Source organism: Aspergillus aculeatinus (genome assembly GCF_003184765.1).
Source record: "Aspergillus aculeatinus CBS 121060 unplaced genomic scaffold BO66scaffold_73, whole genome shotgun sequence".
Lineage (NCBI taxonomy): Eukaryota > Fungi > Ascomycota > Eurotiomycetes > Eurotiales > Aspergillaceae > Aspergillus > Aspergillus aculeatinus.
The window spans coordinates 24,768-44,101 of NW_020291542.1; the positions used below are offsets into that span (position 1 = coordinate 24,768).

A 19,334-nucleotide genomic window follows, 5' to 3' on the forward strand; every position below is an offset into this window, starting at 1 on the left:
ACCCGAGACGTTCGAGATGGCAAGCAGAACAAGAAATTTCCCGGGAAGACAGCTTTCAGGTCCTTCAACATGTATCGTCATGATTGTCCAGTACCGTATAGTAAGTTATTCATTATTGCCTTATCTTAACTTACAGTAATGGAGCTGTTCTAACTAACTAGATTAGGCTAGCCAAGCTAGTCACCTGATGATAGTGACTAATATTTTCACACTTGTGTAACTATTCAACTAAGATATCACTGCCAGTACAGTAAGTACATGGTTAGTAAAGACACAAGTTGGGAGTGAACTCCTTTCGGATCATGCAAACAGTATTGGCACAGTCGAGAAGCACCTAATAGAAGAATCCTGATCTTTGCTGTTAGTAGGAATTATCCCTATTACTGGAACCCAGCTCTGAGCCTTGAACTGGCAGATTACTTGAAGTGTTGATCAAGCATGTGAGTATCAAGCTAACCAAAAATGGCGTCACTTAATCTGCCCCCATCAACAAGCCCGCCCACTTCAAAAATATCTACGAGTACACCGGTATATACTTACATGTCTATGTGCATGTCCTTGTATGACAGCATTGATTTCATACCCACTGGGAGTAATAGGGCCAGACAGGGTGCATTAGAATCTCATCGCTTTCCTTTCCTTTCCCCTCCCCCTCTCCGGTCCCCGGGCACCAAAAAGGAATCAAAACCAATCTACCATAATATTCTTGTGGTCCCGCATTTACTTTCTGTCATATCACTCGTTATCTAACTTACGGCGCAGACTTGATCTATCGTCTAATCCAGGGACTTTGAGTACTATCCCACGGGGAGAAGGACAACACGGCTATTGAAGGTTCTTTTGCCAAGCTGCGCAAACTAGCGGTCATGGCTTTCCAACCCACCCCTGCGGATATTTCTGTTGTCATCACTACGCCTGGCACAGGCTCTAGCGCTGAGCCACGCTTCTTGACGGAGCGCCGAGTCACTCCAACATGGACTGTCATGCAGCTGAAGACGAAGCTCGAGACCATGACTGGCGTTCCGCCCGGCTGCCAGCGTCTTCGCCTTAGGTCACCTGGGCGCCCAGATCAGTGGGTCGAAGATGACAATAGTATCATCGGTGATTGGGGGTTGATGAGAGGCTGCGAAATAGAGGTAAGATATACTTCTTGCATCGAATCTGCAGGCTGATCTGGGCATTCATGAGTACGACAGCCGTCCGCTATCCTCATTGCAAAGATCTCACCTGCTTCCCCTCCATACATTCTTTCCCCGTATCAATTGCACGCCGTTTGAGAACCAATGACTGGGACGCCTCTGAGGGCATTCCGAACTGGCCGTGTACACAGTCGTTATCTTTGAATTGTCCATTGATGAGTGAATTCGTTACAAAGGTCCATGATTACCGCCCTCAGGCTTCGCGGCCTAATCTCACAGACCTGTCGTCCGTCGAGAAGTATGTATTGCCGACATCCACATACGAAGCGCTCTCGAATTCTGTTTTGGCGTGGAAAAAGAATCAGAAGCTTGGCCGCTTTGACCCCAATGCTGCAAGACCCGAAGAAGCGATGCGCAGCCAAGCTTTGAAAGACATTGGAGAGGTTGGACAAAGAGGTGAGCACAATGAGAACAACAAGAAAGAAAATCGTCTTCCCTTGCCAACTTCGAGATATAAAACGACAAATCACTGATCAAAGCGTTCGTGGTAGGCATTGTTGTTAACAATCGAGCCATTGTCCTTCCCTCCTCTCCGCCACATGTTCGACGCGGCACAATTCGCTATGTTGGGCCAGTTCCGACAATCCCCTTCCCTGGCGTGGACCTTGAATTAGTAGACTCCGCAGATTTTCCAGTCTGGGTAGGAATTGAGCTCGACGAGCCACTGGGCAAGAACGACGGGAGTGTTGGCGGAAAGAGATACTTTGTTTGCCCGAATAAGACGGGTGTCTTTGTCAAACCCGAGAAAGTGGAAGTAGGAGACTTTCCGCCCTTGGGTTTGGATGATCTGGATGCCGAAATGGAGGAGATCTAACAAATAGTAATTTGGCATGGCCACTACATGAAACTACAACCTTGCGCTAACCGATGCATAAGACTCCAATGAAGCTTGTAATCGCAGCTCAATTATTCTGGACTCACACGCCCCAGCGCCAAAGAAATGGGAGATATGTGGTGACGAACTATATCCTTATCATCCCAGCAATTAAGTGACATACTTGCTAATTCAGAAGCCAACACTCCGGTGGAAAGGCGAGCAAAGCATAGTGCGGATAGGCGAGGAGTTGAACGGAGCAGTCCTCAACAGGTGAAGTAGAATGGTCATAGCACGCAGGTGACTCATTTCGCCTTGCGCCCGGGCCCGGTTTTCTGCTTGCCCCTGGGCCTACCTTTCCCAGTAGTTGTGGAGCGCCCTGTCGGTGTGCTCGAGTCAGCTTCCATGATACCGGCCTTTGTCGCAGAGCCAGGGGCAGAGTCGTCATTTTCAGGTAGACAGCCTTGCGTGAAAAATAATCGTGCATCCTTATTGTGCGTATTCGCAAAGCTATAATAATTGCCTAAGAAATGTGTCAGTTTCCGATGGAAGTTGGACGTAGTCTAAACGCAACCAACCTCTGGGGACTTGAAATACACAGCCTTTGCCCGCACTGAACCGTACCCCTGAGACATCTACCTGCACGCGTCCATTGCAAATGTAGAAAACCATATGCATTTTCTTAGAGTTTTTGGGTTTTTTGACTCCGCCAGGCGGCAACTCAACGATCCCGGAACCCATGAAGGGAGAACTGATGAGTTTAGCGAATCGCCACGACGAGTCTTTGACACTTTTGGTCTCCATTCCAGATGGGGCATATGCGAGATCTACGTGTAAAGTCAGTTAATGTTGAACCTGACAAGACTGGGAAGAGTGCAGTGAACCCACCAACGATGTCCGACTCTGCTGCCGTCTGAGATTCCGAATCCCACATTCTGACATAACCATGCAGAATCCCACCTTTCTTTTCCCACGGGTCTAAATAAGCCGCATCCTCATCAGAGTCTTCATCTCTACTCTGCTTCGCTCGAGACTTTTTCGAAGGGCGGCGTTTGCCTGAGTGGGATTGTTCTGGCTCAAGCTCTTCTGTGCGAATGATCTCCTTAATGGTTGACAATGGAAATCTTTGACCTTCTATAGCCTCGCCGTCACCGTAAACACATCGCTCGTTTCTCCAGTAAGCAAGTGGTCTTACTGAGACGCGGCCCGATCGGGTGTGCGTAGCAGTGTCGTCTGACGGGGCTTCGCGCTTCAAGACATACAAGCTCCGACCCTTCAACGGCCCCGTGCGATTAATATAGTTTTCCACCACTTTATCCAGCTCAGCGTCGCCAGATGAACTCGATCTTCGGCTAATTTGAGCATTCACTCTAGGTTTCTTTATCAGTCTCTGCTCAATCATATCATGAGCTGTGCTGTGCTGAGACTTAGGGGGCCTGCCAGGGCGCTTGCGTTTTTGTGTGGCATCTGCTTGTACTATATCAGAAAGATCACTGGCGTCCGGATTGTGCAATTTCTGTCTTGTGCCATCCACATTTGCCATGAAGGAAGCCTTCGGTCGACCTTTCGTACGCGCTTTGGGAGCAAGAATGAATGGGGACTCGGGTCGTGCCTCATCCAAATTCAACTCATCTATAGGGTCCTGCGTCAGGACGTCCTCGTCGGCATGAATGCTTTCCACTGCATCATGCTCCTGTCCAAGCACATCCGCATTTTCGTCACCACTTGACTGAATACTAGTATCACTATCAGAGTAACCTTGGCTCATGAGCTGTTGGGCGACCATCTCAGTCTTCTTGCTAATGCGCGCGCTGTGCAGGTGGTTCATAGATGGTGTCGCGTTCACGGAACGATTGGTCAGAGGGGATATGTCACGCCATGATTCGCCCTTTGCGATTCCCAACCCCTTTCCATCGGAAGGACTGGAGGAGGGGTGATTGCGCTGTGGACTATGCGACGACCGCAGACCGGGCGTTCGCCGTGGGGAGCCTGTGAGCCCAGTTTTCATAGGCGATCGTGCGACAGGGGGAGGTAGATAAGAGCCACGTCTGCTGTTTAAATATTCTGCAGGGCCAGGGCTAGTTCCTACGTAGATAAGTTTCTCACTGTCAGCATGCATGATGTAGGTGTATCAAGAGTCTACAAACCCTCATCCATGGACATGCCATCTGAGCCGACTGAAGCTTCATTCCGGATGCCGAACCCATTGTCTCTCGTCGGGGAGCTTTCGGGGGAGGAGAATATGCCATCGACTTCTTCCATGCCGAATTCATCACGCCTTCCTTCCTTCAGGATTATACCTGTGCGCCTGTACCGCTCGCTCGCATTAGCCAGTGAAGCAGAAGGCAAGTCAAAGTGACAGCGGACGGAGTTGAGAAAGAGGCAATGGGAAGCAAGTTTATTTCCAAGGTGTAAATCTACCTTCCGGCTTTTCCAACGTTGGCGTAATCATAGTCGCGAGCTTTCGAGGGCCCCCGGAAAGCCATCACTGCGGAGCTTCGGAGCTGTATGCGGCTAGAATAAGAACTGTGGCAGGGTGAAAAGAATCCGCGTCGGTTGCTTCGGATGTGTACTTCGTGGTTGAGATTTTCGCGGCACGGAACTCCTTGAGTACCTGAAATGGGGGAGCTCAGTTAAAAAGATACTGCACTCTGAAGCGCGACAAGTCGTCCAAGTCGGAATGGCACCGACTGCTACGGTGGGGAGTTTGGAATTCATGGAGGCGGCGGCGAAGGTGTGACACGCGCTAGTCCTGAACTGTTTGGGACGCGTCCCCATGTTGCCGGTTGATAGATATTCGGGCTTCCTAGGTAGGATACCACAACAGCACTTTCAATTTCATTCTCATCACCCTTTCTTTCTTGCCTTGGCTAGTCAAGTCTTTAACTTTACTGTGCTCTGAATGCTTGCCTATCTTTGTCCCAGTCAAGACCCGCGTCTCGCGTAATTGACTGACACCCCAGAACGCAGAAGATGGGGGGATCCACTCAAGATAATGTCTGCGACCTATCTCCAAAAGCTTCTTCAACTTCGGCTTTCACAGGCGACTTCATACCCCCCAGCATAGATCATACTAAGATGCTATCTGGCGAATCCTTTTCCTACTTTTCACCACGCCCACCCTTCCTCGCTTCATCCAACTCGACTACCGGGGATGAACCATCACAAGACGACTATCTCGTCCTCGGTGTGGACGAGGCGGGGCGCGGTCCTGTCCTAGGCCCGATGGTTTACAGTGCCTTTTTTTTGCCGCAGCAGCTTCACCATTCCCTTCTTTCTCGAGAATACAGATTCGATGATAGCAAGGTGCTTACGCCCGGGGTGCGCATGAACCTAATGAGACTGTTGTGCACCCCTGGCAATCCGCTTTTTGAGTGCTGCGGATGGGCTACGAAGCTGCTATCAGCACGTGACATCTCATCAGGCATGATGCGACCAGGCGCTGGGTCTTACAATCTCAATGCCCAGGCAATGGATGCTACGGTCGAGATCATCCGAGGCATCATTGAGGAGAGAGGCATGAATGTGGGGGAGGTCTACATTGATACAATCGGGAATCCCGTGACATATCAACAGAAATTGGAGAAACTTTTCCCTTCCTTGAAGATAACAGTGGCTAAGAAGGCTGATTCCTTGTATCCCTGTGTCAGCGCCGCAAGTGTTGTAGCCAAAGTGACAAGGGATATTGCGCTGGAGCTAAGCCACAAAGAGGTCTCAAGAAGATGTGCTACTGAAGAGCCTTCTCTAAAGGCCACCATTCAAAGTTGGGGTAGCGGATATCCCTCAGACTCGAAATGTGTCGGCTGGCTTCGAAACAATATGGACCCTATCTTCGGGTGGGGAACCGAATGTCGTTTCAGCTGGGGAACTGCAAAGGAGATGTTGGAGTTGAAGGGAGGGTCGAAAGTCGACTGGCCGGCGGAGGAAGATTATTCACTGCTAAAGGACTTCCTCTTGACATCCGCCGGTGCCAACACCAAATTATACCATGAACTGCGAGAATGGTACGGGTCGAGGTCAACAGACATTCTATGACATAGCATACAATGCCTCGGATCAGTCGAGGATTATGACGACAATGACAAATTCAATACCCGGTTCACATACATCATGATACCCCAAAAAGAGATAACATCCACAAACCACTGACTGCAGACATCAGATGTGGGGGGAAACCAGGTGAGATCGTGTCAGTAAGGGCAAACGGATTACGACCAGTCAATCACAGAGCCGTCTTAAATGAATCTCAGCCATGACAATAAGTAGTACAAATTTGAATGGAGTTGCAAGTGCAACTGAAAGGACGAAAGATCACAACGTCGCACTTGAAAAATAGTAATTATCCCATAGGTATTCGTAGTCGTCAATGACGCTGCCTACCAAGTCAAGCAGGGGCTTGCCCTTCATCTTCCCAGTCAAATTGCGTAGCCAAGGTCTATAATCATTAGTGTTCTTCCGCCGCTGCAAGGGTAGGCCCGGAACACGCACCTGGTCAAGTTGGTATAGAAAGCCCCCCGCATGGCCCACCAACCCATCGCCCAGCCTCTTTTTCTGAGTTCCTCACGTTCAAGCCCAGTCAGTCCTCGAAGGCCGCCGGCAACTCTTTCTCGAAAGTCAGACTTAGCAAGCCGTCGGCATACATATTCCAGGCCAAATCCAACCAACCAAGGTCTCCAGCTATGCCTGTCTTCGCTGTATTTTTGCAACGCTAGCGCGTAGACCACTGGCCGAAGGATATATAGTACTTCAGCTAGTTGTCCTTGGCCAGTAACGCGATGCAATAGAGCCTTGGGGGCTTTGATGTCGTCGGCGGTGAGGACCTTGGATATCAGGAAATGGGAGACATCATTTAATTCTGGCAGCGACGGGAGAGATAAGCCCGTCCGAGGCATTGTCCAGCTTAAATCTGATGATCGTTCGCTAACGGGCGTCTGCATCCCATTCCAATCGCTGTCCACTTTTTCTAGCGATCTAGGATCAATGTCTCTCTCAGGCAGCGGGGGGGTAACCAATGGCCTGGACTTTGTAAGACGAAGAAGTAATAGACGACAGACCGCCTTTATGGCTTCAATGAAGATGACGACGCGCCAACGGATCTTCTCCCCACGTCGACGGGCAATCATCTCCCAGAGCAGTTCTGTGTACTGGACCATCTGTAGTGCAAGTGCAACTTTATGATAAAGCGAAGAGCGAGACGTCCAATATTTAGTATATCGCGTGTGAGGAGTCGGTATCGGCCGCGGGATAGTCGGCGGTAATCTGGAAACAACTCGAGAAACAAGAGCATTGTGATAAAGGGACAGTAGCTGGACTCCCGAATGTACTGGGCAATTCACACAAAGTTAGGCAATTAGACAGATTTTGCAGACTGGCACTACTAATGCTGGGGCAACATACCACACTCCGAACTTATTTCCGAGTCTCGGTATCGCCCTGGAAGACATTAGCTTTTCTCCTCCCCGGAGACTGTAATTGAACAGGCCAGTGGTCCTGACCTGGAATGATATATGTTAGAGATCTCAGCGCCGACTCTACCTGGCTTACGGAGCTAGCGTTCTTGGTTACAAATTCTTCGTACAACAGCAACCATCTTGATGGTCGTAGCAGGGCAGCAGAGGCGGCACTCTCAGTATTGCATGTAGCGTCCATCTCCACGAAGGGGAGAAGAATAGTACGGATGGTGTCGCTAAATGTTCAGAGCGGCGAGCGGAAGCAGTCCGTTTTTAGGTGCAGTCAGGCTCAGCTGGAGAGCTATGCTCACAGGAAGAGATCAGGTTCATCCGCGGAGGGCAGTGGGCAATCCCCGGGAGATGAGGCACGTGTGCCGCGTCTGCCAAGGGATCATACATTGATCACCGCCCTGCCTGCCGAGGTTCAGCTGAATCCCGGGATTCTTGGCACGGTGTCGCATTATGGCCTTTGAACAGTATCTGGCACAAAAGCTACCGAGTAACTTAACACCGATGACCAAGATACTAGATTTGATATGTACGTATATGGACTGAGTATGGAGGCTCCACAATGATCATGTACCACACCTGCTCACTCATCCGCAAATTTCCAGACACCTCCCGGCCGCGTTGCTTCTCTATACCTGTCCTTCACTAGGTCTTTCTCGAGCCTCTTGGCTTCCTGGTGGTCGCGTTCCAATTCTTGCGTGCTAGGCATATCAGTACGCCAAAACCCGGGCGGGGACCCGGCACGTTGATGCTGTTGCTTGTGTTTCCCAAATTCATTGGCTATCAGCCTCGCCTTTGCTTCTTGTAAGAGATGATCCCGATCCTCTACACTCAACTCACTGATCAGGTGTTCTTTGTCGCCAAGCAACTCTTCAAGGATTCTCTGGTCATTCATTTCGCGCTGCTGACTGGAGCACATTGCATCTGCTGGAAGGCCATTCATTTGTGCCAAACCTAGAAATTTCTTCCCACAGCAATCGTAACGGGTGCACCCCTTGGCGCAATTCACTTCAGTCTTCTTGTGAGCCACGCTGTGAAAAGCATAGTCATAACCTTGATTAAAGTCCGGGTTGATTTTGAAGTCTTTGAGGTCAAGATGTTGAACCGGCCGTGCTCTTAGAGAACCTCCTGCGGGGTGAACTGCGGTGTCCCTTGCAGGCAACAGGGAATTATTGACGGATGCGGTTCTCGAAGCTCCATTGTTTGGGGCTATTTGCGGCATTTCTGTTATTTCAAACCCATCGGGATTGGAAGTTACTGTTGGTATTTCTTCCATCATTGCGAAAGGACGCTTGGGAGCCCTGTCTGAAACGCCCGAGTCCCTTAGCAGTGTTTGCAATTCCAATTTAGCCGGGGACTGCCCCTCGAGCAGACCCTGCAGACGCTGATTAGTGGTAGCTTCGCTGGCTAGGGTGAGACCTGAAGCTCCTGCCCCAGATGTTCTGTGCAACTTCCTTGAAGGTAGATTTGAGAAGCTCTCATCGCCATCTTCTAGGATTGAAGATACGTGGGCACCCGCGGGTCGCGTTTGAGCTTCTTCTTGAGGTTGTTCTGGCGATCGAGCACGTCTTCCACCTCCAGGGTTGGCATTGCTAAATTCTAGCACAACAGGTCGTTTCGGAGAGGAGAAAAATAGTGGCCGAGGTGGATCTGCGTCTTGACTATCTTCACTGATTGCTGGGGTATTTGTTCTCGAGGCATCGCCTTGTACTTCACTATTTCGAACTTTCCTCCTCTTTCTGGGGGTTTCGACAGTACTACCCACTTCGTCTAGATCTTGGGTGCCAACAATTCTTACCGCGGATGATAGTTTGGGCAACGGTTCTTGAGACAGATCTTCATCTTTGACCCAGGTAGAATTCAGTGCCGCTCTTCTTACACCTGTGATCAAGGTTGAATACTGGTTCATAAAGGTTTTCGGGGCATTTTGCGATGTTATGGACTCGGACTCTGGTGCTTTCATCCCCAACGTAGAAACCTGGGCAGTTGGAATAACGTTCTCAATTTCGGACCGGCCCGACTGTGTTAGTGTTGGCTGCGCTGGTGACATTCGAATCGAACCGTTGCATCTGCTCCAGTTTCTGTTCTTTGCGCCCCAATGACCTGCATCACTATTATCATGATGGTTCCTTCCCAAGACCTCTGGTGGAGAGGTCGCGGTTTCATCCGCGATGCCATGACCATCTAAGCCCGACACGGGAACAGAAGTGGCTGGGTTTGCGGCCGGCGGCTTGCTCTGGGTATCAATAGAGATCTTTCCAGTGCATCTGAACTCAATTGCTGTGCCTTCGAGCACCAAAGTGAATTTATCAAGCTCGAGACACTTTTGCCAGAACTTTAACTTTCCCTTGTATCGTTTGACTTGTTTTCTGAGCTCGCACGAGGCCATAACAAGCTCCTGAGTCTCCCCATATAGAGCCGTATATGCTTCAGCAACGGCTTTGATCGCGTACGGGTTGATATCTGTGATGTCACCACCGGAGGCATGGCTGAGGTGATGTAAGACCTGGTTTGGGGCATATCTTGCTTCAAAGTCCCGAAACTTCTTCGTAGAAACCTTGTCGTCTTCGGACTCAAAGTCGGTAAGGCGTAGCTCTTCACGTAGGAGAGCGATGGCATCTTTCAGCGAGTCCAACTCTTCCATAGCCTTATTCCGTTCTTTTTCGGCATTCGTGGCCCTCTGTTTAGCTGATTGTGTATTCGCATCGTGGTAGGAAATCTCGGCTTTCACATTTCTGATAGCCTCATCGAAGCTGCTCTCTAGTGCTCGAGTGAGAGAAGATCGAAGCGTCCTAATAGCCTCCATTCAATCTGCGAATGAAGGGTCACATGAATGGTAAAATTCTCTGATTTATGTACTATGGATAACAATATGACTGGAATGAGCAAATCAGTTAGTCAACGTGTTTGAATTAAAGGGACATAGGGGTTGGATTTACAGTGCCAAATATCTGCCAAGCAATTTAAGATATGCCTCCGTGATGTTTTATGATCTCTCTGGGTCGCATAAGCTCGACCTTAGTAAGCGCTGATCTCATTGTTAACTAAGTTGCTAACTAATCTGTTCAACCAGCTGCCTGCGTAACTTACCAGTAGTTAATTAACTAGCTACCCTAACCATGTCCATTTGAAAGGCGTACAGCATGGCGCTTTGGCAATCATGAACTAATTTGTCGATTCCTGCGTTGTTGTATCTCATCTTTCGCCCCGAGTACTTAGTGCTTGCTTCGTGGCTATTACTGGGTAAATGTCTAAACGACATTACGAAGATGGAAACCCAGCACCCCTTCCCTCGAAACGTGGGCGCCAACCCAATATAATCTCTTCTCTCTCCGATGAAATACTACTCCACATATTATCATTCTTACCAATCCCGTCTTTGATAGTCTGTCAACGGTACGTTCTAGTCTTGCTCAACCCGTCTCTGTAAAAACTTGAGCTGACGAAAATTTATGATGAAGGTTGTCATGCCGGTTCAAGGCGCTTGCAGAAGACTCAGAAATTTGGAAGCGACATTATTATCACCGATGGATTCGACCTCGATTAGCAAACGTGAGGCGTACCGTATTCTCCCATCCAGAGGTCAGATATTCTCCTAAGGTGTCAACATGGCTGGATCATGGTCACTTTGCAGATGAAGGAAGGTCTATGGATTGGAAGGGCCAATACCGTCTTAGACACAATTGGTCTAAAGGAATCTGTCGTGTCACCGAACTCGAGTTCTCTCACCCATATGGTCGATCAGCGTTGGCCGCTTTTTGTGCTGGTATTATTTTCACTGTCGACCGGGACAACTGGCTTCGAGCTAAGTCTACCAAGATTCCCGCGTACTACCTCGCAGAGATTTCTTTGGCGAAACTTCGAACGCCTCTAGCTGCCTTGCCCACAGCAATGACGGCAATGGTTGGTTCTCGCCCGAATACAATCGAGGTTGTTGTTGGATTCGAAGACGGTCACTTCGGGATATATAACCTGGACATTGCTGCATCAGCACTGGAATTCCGCACCACTTGCGCTGGATCGACGAGCGGCAGCATTACTACGATAGCCTCGCTTTACCCCTACATCCTCTTGGCATCCGACCATAAAGCTCTGTCACTTTTCAAGATCACGACCGAATCCGATGCGCGTAGCCGCTTGCTACCCAAGGAACCGGCTTTATTATCATGTCTCGAGGCAGACAGCATCTTAGAGCCGCTGTCGATCTCGATCCGTTCGGTAGGCTCTGATATCATATCTTCTATAGTGTACAGCTTTTACCATGTCGGCTGCGGTTGGTCTTTGGGAATTCAAGAATTACATTTCAGCCTGAGTGATTTACAGCAGAAGTGCTCGCGGCTCACAACAACCGTGGATTCTCAGTATGGAGTTTGTCCGCCACTTGGTCAGATTTACTCGAGGATCGATACGCCGTGCGCGTGGGGTGCAACAAATACCAAGGGCGGATTGTGCATGAGGCCGGCTGAACCCGCTATACATCATCAGGAAACCCCAACTTCCGTCTCTTATTCGCACCCTTACTTGATAACGTCCCACACGGACAATACTCTAACCGTGTACCTTGTTGTCTCCACGTCCGCGGGCTTGTATGTCAAAGGTGCACAGCGGCTCTGGGGTCATACATCCTCAGTGTTGGCCGTGCAAGTGAGTGATCGTGGCAGGGCGGTATCGGTAAGCTCCAGGGGAGATGAGGTAAGAGTGTGGGAACTCGAAGCCCTAGTCTCAGCTTTCGGGAGGCAACGAGCGCGGAGATATGGAAAAAGTATTCGAGTTAGTCCTGGAAATAGACAGAGTGATGTCAGTGAACTCAGGTCGAGTTCTCCGACAAAAGCCAATGCTCTGCTACAAACCACAGGATTCCCGTACCACATGCCTGAAATAAGTGGTTTTATTGGGTTTGATGATCAATGTGTTCTCCTACTGCGTGGGAATGGACTTGACGTGCACATGCTGGAATGTTATGACTTCACGTGAGTGGGCCAAGATCGAGAATTCTACGTATAGAGAGTTTTCCAGCCAGTGGGATTCCAGTCAAGGAGACTTGTGCTTCAATGCTCAGATCCACGGCAGGCTTCATTTATAGTAGGTGAAATTGTCAAGTAACATTTACTTATGTGATCTTCATTTATAATGAGGTGGGGTTCAGGGGGACCTTGGGAGGTATGGCTTTTTGTAGTTTTGATATATAACATAGCAGATGGCCCTGCGTCCGGCTCACCTTCCGGCTCACCCTCCTGTCTTAGTCCTTCGTTCCCCTGGATGAAGCGAGGCTACGATTGACTGACAAGCTCAGGCGCCTCTTGGTAACAACACGCTTTCCTTATGAGTAGGCAGAGATTCCTCAGTGCTGCCAACTGACCCCAGCCTCATCAGGATGGCCTCGCTAGAGAAGCCTGATGAGTCAAAGTGGTCAATCCATAGACAGGTATCGTGTGGCGCTGAGAATATGGTGGAGGAGAGAGATATGAGTGGGGGATTGTTTTGATCTATGAGTGAGGCCCTCCCCCTTATTGACACACTAATTATGAATCCTCTTTCTTCTACTATTACCACCACATGCCCTTCTGTATTTGTTCAGCTAGTACTGAATTACACCGCAATTGTAAGTGAAATCCAAGCAGAGAGAAAAAGAGGCTATTTGTCAAGTGTCCTCGTTCCTTGGCGTTGTGTGCGGCACTGCGGCGGTTCTTAGTGTTAAAGCCCTGCAGGTTCCCCCGCACCGATTTAGCATATCTCTGTTTTATGGTCTGCATTAATTAGGGTGACTCCTCTCTTCCTGCTCATTATTACCACTAAATTTCTGATCGCCGAGACTTTCCCCTCAACCTCCATCCATCCTCACAAAAAAAAATTCCCAAAATCACCGCCATTCTTCCCCTCTTTCGTTCCCTCAGCCCCTCTCAAACCAGCTATTTTCCTCCACAAGACAATATGAGTTTCCAAGCTGGAGGTCGTGGATGCTTCAACTGTGAGTCTACACAATTCTTGAAACAAACAAAACATTATTCGAGGGCGCGATTCTGGCTAGCAGTTCTCTTGGCCTCTACAGAGTCCTGGAGTCCTGAAGCTCAAGCCAGAAAATACCTTGTTCCCTGGCTGCCAAGTCATATTTGCATCCAGAATCTGAAGTTTTCCCCGGTCGCACAAGTCTCTTCTCTTGTTTCTAGTCCCATTGGAATCGAGTACATATTGCAATCTCTCTTTCCCGGGACGCTTGAGGCGCGGATCTGGCCTCAGCAACTTGCACAGAGCTCCTCCAGAGAGTGAACAAATCATTTTACCATGCACACCTGGGTATATAGACACTAACTTTTTTTTTTCTTTTTGCAATTTAGGCGGCGATGCCTCGCATCAGGTAAACATCGCCTACTCCCAGAACAAGTTGGCGGAGAGCATCATAGCTCGTCCCTGTCGGCCTGTGCCGTGGCATTGTCGTTGAAGGAGTCTGACTATTCTTAGGCCCGTGATTGCCCCAAGAAGGGTACCCCTACTTGGTGAGGATTATCACGTTCCTGGCTGAAACAAAATCACTTATTAATACTTTGCAGCTACAACTGTGGTGGTCAGTTTTCCCACAGACCTTTTCGCATTCACTTCCCCTTCTCGTTATCTTGACTATTGGCTACTGGCCTCTGGAAGCTGCCAAGTTGTTGAGCGCTTAAATTTGATCTGACTTGTTGGTTTCCCGATCTCAGGTCAGGGACACGTCAGTAAGTTGTTCACTGATGCAGTATACTTCGATCCTGGCGGACCCGGCTGACATATCGCAGGTCGTGAATGTACGGTAGCCCCGAAGGAGAAATCATGCTATCGTTGTGGAGCCACTGGTCACATTTCCCGCGAATGTCCTCAGGCTGGCTCGGGCGAGAGCTACGGCGCTGCTGGTGGTAGTCAGGAGTGCTACAAGTGTGGTCGGGTCGGCCATATCGCGAGAAACTGTCCCCAGGGTGGCAGCTATGGCGGTGGCTTTGGCGGCCGTCAGCAGACTTGCTACTCTTGTGGTGGCTTCGGCCACATGGCTCGCGACTGCACTAACGGCCAGAAGTGCTACAACTGTGAGTATGATCCCGCTCAGTCGACCTCAGCTTCGAAACTGACGATCACATAGGCGGTGAAGTTGGTCACGTTTCCCGCGATTGCCCCACCGAAGCCAAGGGTGAACGCGTGTGTTACAACTGCAAGCAACCTGGACACGTTCAGGCTGCCTGCCCTAACTAGTTTGAATGCACTCTGGACTGTTTGTCTTCTGTCACGATGTCTCGCATGGGACCAGACACGGGAATATGCACCTCGATCGCACTCTCATTGACGATCTGCAATTCATTTCTCCCGCTTTATCCTGAAGCCAATCTCTGACATGGCATACGAGCCAGGCTTTGAATACCTCTATCAACCATATCTGGTCTGTTCGATATCCGAAAGATATCTATTTCGCCATGGAGTTGTATGAACGATCTGCTGTCTTGCTTGAAGGCAGTAAGGTCAGATTGAGGACTGATAGGTGCATTGTGTTGCGGGTGGACAAATAGATGAAATCACTTGTGTGCTGCGGAAGACTTTTGTCCACGATAATGGAATTATCTTAACAGCAATCTACATCGATTCCACAGAACTTCCTTTATCTTGGACATCCTTGCTGACATATTCGAACTTCCTACTTCCTTATATTCACCGCATGGCAATTCGAGGTGTACCTTTCCTTCATAGTGTCATTGTCGAATTGTTTCCATCATTGCGTAGTTTTACTCTTGCTATCTAGAAGGCGGTGCAGACTCTCGCTTTGAGGTAGCATCTTAGGCTCGAAGGAAACTGAACGAGCAGGGCACCTAAAACATATCTAAACAAGGTTACCATTGTATGAATAGAATATCGATCATTCGCAAGAGACAAAGACTCCCTTTCATGAACTACAGCTGCACATCATCGCTCTTTTGAATTTCGGAACATCACCGCAGAACCGCCGTTCCTCCTCTCTATCTAGACCCCAATCTTCGGCAAAAGGCTTCAGCGCCATTTGCATCACTTGTCCAAGTATATCTCGGTCCCCCTTGTGCTCCACGCGGTCAATGACCTCGTCAAGTATCCAGCCACGTGGTAGGAACTATGTGATACTCAAGTCAGCGGACAACCACAATATTCCAAACATCTCGCTTCTCACTCTCAAGAGAAACATACGCTTGGATTTACCGATTTCATTGACGTTTGCCTCGCTACATCATTGTCCGTGTCCCAGTCTTCCAAGACGCGAGTTCTCCATATCTCAAGCCAGTGTGCAATGCGTTCTTTAGCTGCTGCTTCTGTTAAGCTGACACTGTCAAATCCCTCATTATGGAAAAATATCGACGCTATTTCCGTTCTTTGAACTGATGTCTCGATACCTGAGAGTGGAATGTTCGAAAGTCTCCTGAAAAAATGGTTAAAATCCAACTCCAATGCTTCCATCATGTCAAGCATTTCAGAAAACAAATCCTGGAAATCTGTCTCTTTCTCCGTTTGAAGGCCCAACCTCCCTCTCATAAGTTGCTTGTATTCACTCAGGAATACAGCCCTGAATTCCTTGCCTGTTTGTTCAATGAGTTTTTCGGCACGTTCGACTACGGCCGGTGCAGAGGTCTCAGTCAGTCCTTCTTTCACAAACTCTTCATGATCCACTCGGTCTCCTGCCCCCATAAGTTCCCCGAGGGATTCACCAAGTCTGACCAGATTCCACCAGATGATACTAGGCTGATTCTTATAAGAATATCTCAGTAGGTGATCATCGTGATTGGGCGTGTAGTGGGGATCAAAGTTATCCATAAATGCAAAAGGGCCAAAATCCATCGACAAGCCGCAAATCGAGGTGTTGTCCGTATTTAGAACACCGTTCATGAAGCCATAGGCTTGCCAGGCAGCAACGGTCTTAGCGTTGCGGCGTGCAATCTCTCGATAAAGCCTCGTGAACCTGTTTTCTTGCAAACCTTGATTTTCCTCCACTTCGTTTTTTGAAATATTCCCGGATGTGCTATCCATGGCAGGCGAGGATTGACCATTATCTGAGTACGCAACAGAAGGGAGAGTCTCCCATCCATGGAAAACTTCTTCGGCGACATATGTCGCCAGCTTTCGAATCAGGTCACGGTCTCCACGTGCACGCAATAGATCAAAAGTGCCAATACGGAGCCAAGATTCTGCAAATCGAGTTACAACAGCTCCCGGTTCAATGTGCTCCCGCAACACTTTCGATCGCGGCAATAAAGTAATGGCTAAGGCCCGGGTCGTTGGAATACCGAGTGCCGAAAGAGCTTAAGGAGCAATTAGTTTCCGCCAGTATAGCATTTCTTCGGGGAACCACCTTCAGAGACAATGTATTCTCGGATGCTCGACCGAAGCACAGCTTTGCCATCAGCGAAGCGTGAGTAGGGCGTCCGTCCAGCTCCTTTCAACTGCAGCTCATAACGAATGTTCGTGTATGGATTAGTGCTCTCAAAGAGGCTTATAGCGCGCTGCTCAATGTCAATTCAATACATATATTAGGTTCAATTGCGGCCAAGTGCCACGCACCCCGTCCCCTAGTTGACCAGCCCATGAGCCACTACCATTTGTCAGTAGGATGCATAGGGCTACCAATCCACGAATCCTGTAACGTACAATTGCCACCCTTCAAAATGTTATTCAGTTGCCTCCCATGATTGCTATATGTGAAAACGGTGTGAGTATGGCATGACTTACCTCCATAGCATTGTGCCCAAGGATATATTCCACCCTTAGATTGGTCCCATGGAAATTCATTTCCGGAAACCAGGGCATGGAATTCTCGTGTTGTTGCTTCACTAGCTGCGAGTCCAAGATCATCCAAGGCTTTCGGGCTTACCCCCAGAATCTCATACTCCTCTGCTGGCTCGGGCCTCACAAACGTGTAAAGCGCACCTCTTACTAAGCGCGGTCCCAGAGCCTCACGAGGAGCTCGATGCGATATTTCTGGTGTTTCAAACGCAGGGTCGGCAGGAAGCTTGGATGTGAAGACACTGGACTTGAAAAGCTCGCGCAGCGAAAGCCCTTCGCCGGATTTCTGCAATGATGAAGCCATGTGGTGAAAACGCCTAGTAGGCATCCACAACCCTGTACGCACTCTGCGGAAGAATGCTAACTTAACGTAGGGATATGCTAGGCGAGCATTGATGGTGACCATGAGAGTTGTGGTGCGGACTACTCATCAAGAGTGAGCCGATACGAGCTTCTATATTGTGTCTCATTCGGAAACTTGGTATAGGTAATGATGAGATCTTGTAAGGTCTGCGGAGCAACTTAGCGCCTCTCCGCTAAGGTTCGGAAACTTGACCGCATATCTAAAGATGACGTCAAACCTTCAGACTCCTCATACGTGCTTACTATATATGAGTAGTTTGGGGTTTTTTTTCTGAAAGGCCTGTACATTGATTTACTTTCACAAATCACAGCTCTTGATTGATAGCATACGTATGCCCAATGTCGTCCACAGCCCGGAACTTTCCCTTTGTCAGATTGAGTGATGGGATAAACATTCCACTGGTAAGTTGCTCCATGCCTTTCTCTCCGTCGCGTGTCTCGACGCCTCTTTTTACCGGCAGTGTCTTCCGGCTCATTAAATACTAATGATCATAACAGCTTGGGTACGGCAGTGGGACTGCCTGGTATAAGAAGGCAACGGATGAGAGTATAGATCGCGAACTTGTCGATTCCATAAAAACGGCTATTCGATTGGGATACCGTCACCTTGATGGGGCTGAGGTCTATGGTACAGAGCCTGAGATGGGTCTTGCCATCAAAGAAAGTGGCGTTGATCGGGAAGACCTATTTGTGACGACGAAGGTGAATACCAACATCGCTGACATCCCGGGGGCCATCGATCTGAGTCTTCGGAAGCTCCAACTCAGCTACGTCGATTTGTAAGTATACCGTACCTAGATCCTGTGCATTAAAACTCGTGAAGTATTTATGGGCGAGAAAAAGATACTTGATCCATTCGCCGTTCTTTGCCGAGTCCGATGGTGATCTACAGACAGCTTGGGCTGCCATGGAACGGGTCAAGGCCGCTGGCAAAGCCCGGTCCATAGGAGTTTCCAATTTTCTCCAGGAGCACCTTGAAGCCATCTTGGGTACAGCCACAACGCCTCCGTCGATCAACCAGGTCGAGTTCCATCCTTACCTTCAACATGGTAGTTTGCTAGAATTTCATCGAGACAGAGGGGTTACAACCGCTAGCTATGGTCCCTTGACTCCGATCAATCGCGCCAGGGGCGGTCCCCTTGATCAGATGTTGTCCGGTCTGGCCAAAAAGTATGCGGTCACTGAGGGAGAGATCTTGTTGAGATGGGTTATGGATTGTGGTTCCGTGGCAATTACGACCAGTAGTAAAGAATCCCGCCTGAGCAGCTACTTGCGTGCACTTGCCTTCGAGTTGACACCCAAGGAAGTTAACGAAGTGTCCAGACTAGGCCAGCAGGCGCATTTTCGAGCGTTCTGGCGGAATAAATTCTCTCCTTCCGACCGTTCATAGTGGTCTTTATGTATTTGTACAGTGTGTACGAGGTCAAACGGTAACCTCTTACCAACGAATCTGATTTCAACTGGCCTGTACGGACTACCTTTGCCAAGAACTCCACAAACATCTACATAAGTTAAGGTCTGCGTTGAGAGTTCGGACAGCAAGAAAAGATCATGGAAAGCGAAGGTTTCAAGAAGATACAACAAGGAATTGATGGCAAACAAGAAGTCGATATCTGAATAATTCTTGTGAATCAGAGCCGAGAACTGATTTATGTACTGGTAGTTATACGGACGGAGTACGGAGAGTACTGCACCATACACCCTCCGCGCGCCCATCAAGTTACTGCCAAGCGGCTC

General features: G+C 49.1%; 7 protein-coding genes across 7 annotated transcripts; 4 read left to right on the forward strand and 3 right to left on the reverse strand.

Moving 5' to 3' along the window:
* Positions 1-69: 69 nt before the first annotated feature.
* BO66DRAFT_432458 (TBCB family protein) lies at positions 70-2,013 on the forward strand (the record flags this gene model as incomplete). Its single annotated transcript, XM_025650645.1, has 6 exons — positions 70-100; positions 247-250; positions 416-440; positions 816-1,136; positions 1,376-1,595; positions 1,679-2,013. 6 exons carry the CDS (start codon positions 70-72, stop codon positions 2,011-2,013), a joined length of 936 nt encoding a protein of 311 aa, XP_025498624.1.
* A 45-nt stretch (positions 2,014-2,058) lies between these two features.
* On the reverse strand, positions 2,059-4,679 carry BO66DRAFT_395972 (Cupin domain protein). Its single transcript, XM_025648356.1, has 5 exons — positions 4,435-4,679; positions 4,161-4,321; positions 2,902-4,098; positions 2,592-2,840; positions 2,059-2,536 (listed from the first exon to the last, which is right to left on the reverse strand). The coding sequence occupies exons 1-5, from the start codon at positions 4,497-4,499 to the stop codon at positions 2,319-2,321; spliced, it is 1,890 nt and encodes a 629-aa protein (XP_025498625.1). The 5' UTR covers positions 4,500-4,679; the 3' UTR covers positions 2,059-2,318.
* A 145-nt stretch (positions 4,680-4,824) lies between these two features.
* BO66DRAFT_475537 (ribonuclease H2 catalytic subunit RNH201) lies at positions 4,825-6,336 on the forward strand. Its single transcript, XM_025653244.1, has one exon. The coding sequence runs from the start codon at positions 4,987-4,989 to the stop codon at positions 6,046-6,048; it is 1,062 nt and encodes a 353-aa protein (XP_025498626.1). The 5' UTR covers positions 4,825-4,986; the 3' UTR covers positions 6,049-6,336.
* On the reverse strand, positions 6,325-10,278 carry BO66DRAFT_415631 (Pex16-domain-containing protein; the record flags this gene model as incomplete). The annotated part of the gene is made up of 5 exons (XM_025649545.1): positions 6,325-6,448; positions 6,502-7,336; positions 7,411-7,446; positions 7,509-7,699; positions 8,060-10,278. The coding sequence occupies 5 exons, from the start codon at positions 10,276-10,278 to the stop codon at positions 6,325-6,327; spliced, it is 3,405 nt and encodes a 1,134-aa protein (XP_025498627.1).
* Positions 10,279-10,571: 293 nt separating this feature from the next.
* Positions 10,572-12,624, forward strand: BO66DRAFT_360382 (WD domain protein). The gene is made up of 2 exons (XM_025645003.1): positions 10,572-10,868; positions 10,934-12,624. The coding sequence occupies exons 1-2, from the start codon at positions 10,720-10,722 to the stop codon at positions 12,444-12,446; spliced, it is 1,662 nt and encodes a 553-aa protein (XP_025498628.1). The 5' UTR covers positions 10,572-10,719; the 3' UTR covers positions 12,447-12,624.
* Positions 12,625-15,333: 2,709 nt separating this feature from the next.
* Positions 15,334-17,923, reverse strand: BO66DRAFT_395977 (YdiU domain protein). Its single transcript, XM_025648357.1, has 5 exons — positions 17,181-17,923; positions 17,100-17,109; positions 17,013-17,043; positions 16,804-16,954; positions 15,334-16,753 (listed from the first exon to the last, which is right to left on the reverse strand). The coding sequence occupies exons 1-5, from the start codon at positions 17,638-17,640 to the stop codon at positions 15,633-15,635; spliced, it is 1,773 nt and encodes a 590-aa protein (XP_025498629.1). The 5' UTR covers positions 17,641-17,923; the 3' UTR covers positions 15,334-15,632.
* BO66DRAFT_475541 (aldo/keto reductase) lies at positions 17,844-19,152 on the forward strand. The gene is made up of 3 exons (XM_025653245.1): positions 17,844-17,999; positions 18,096-18,376; positions 18,441-19,152. Exons 1-3 carry the CDS (start codon positions 17,937-17,939, stop codon positions 18,985-18,987), a joined length of 891 nt encoding a protein of 296 aa, XP_025498630.1. The 5' UTR covers positions 17,844-17,936; the 3' UTR covers positions 18,988-19,152.
* The last annotated feature ends 182 nt before the right edge of the window (positions 19,153-19,334 follow it).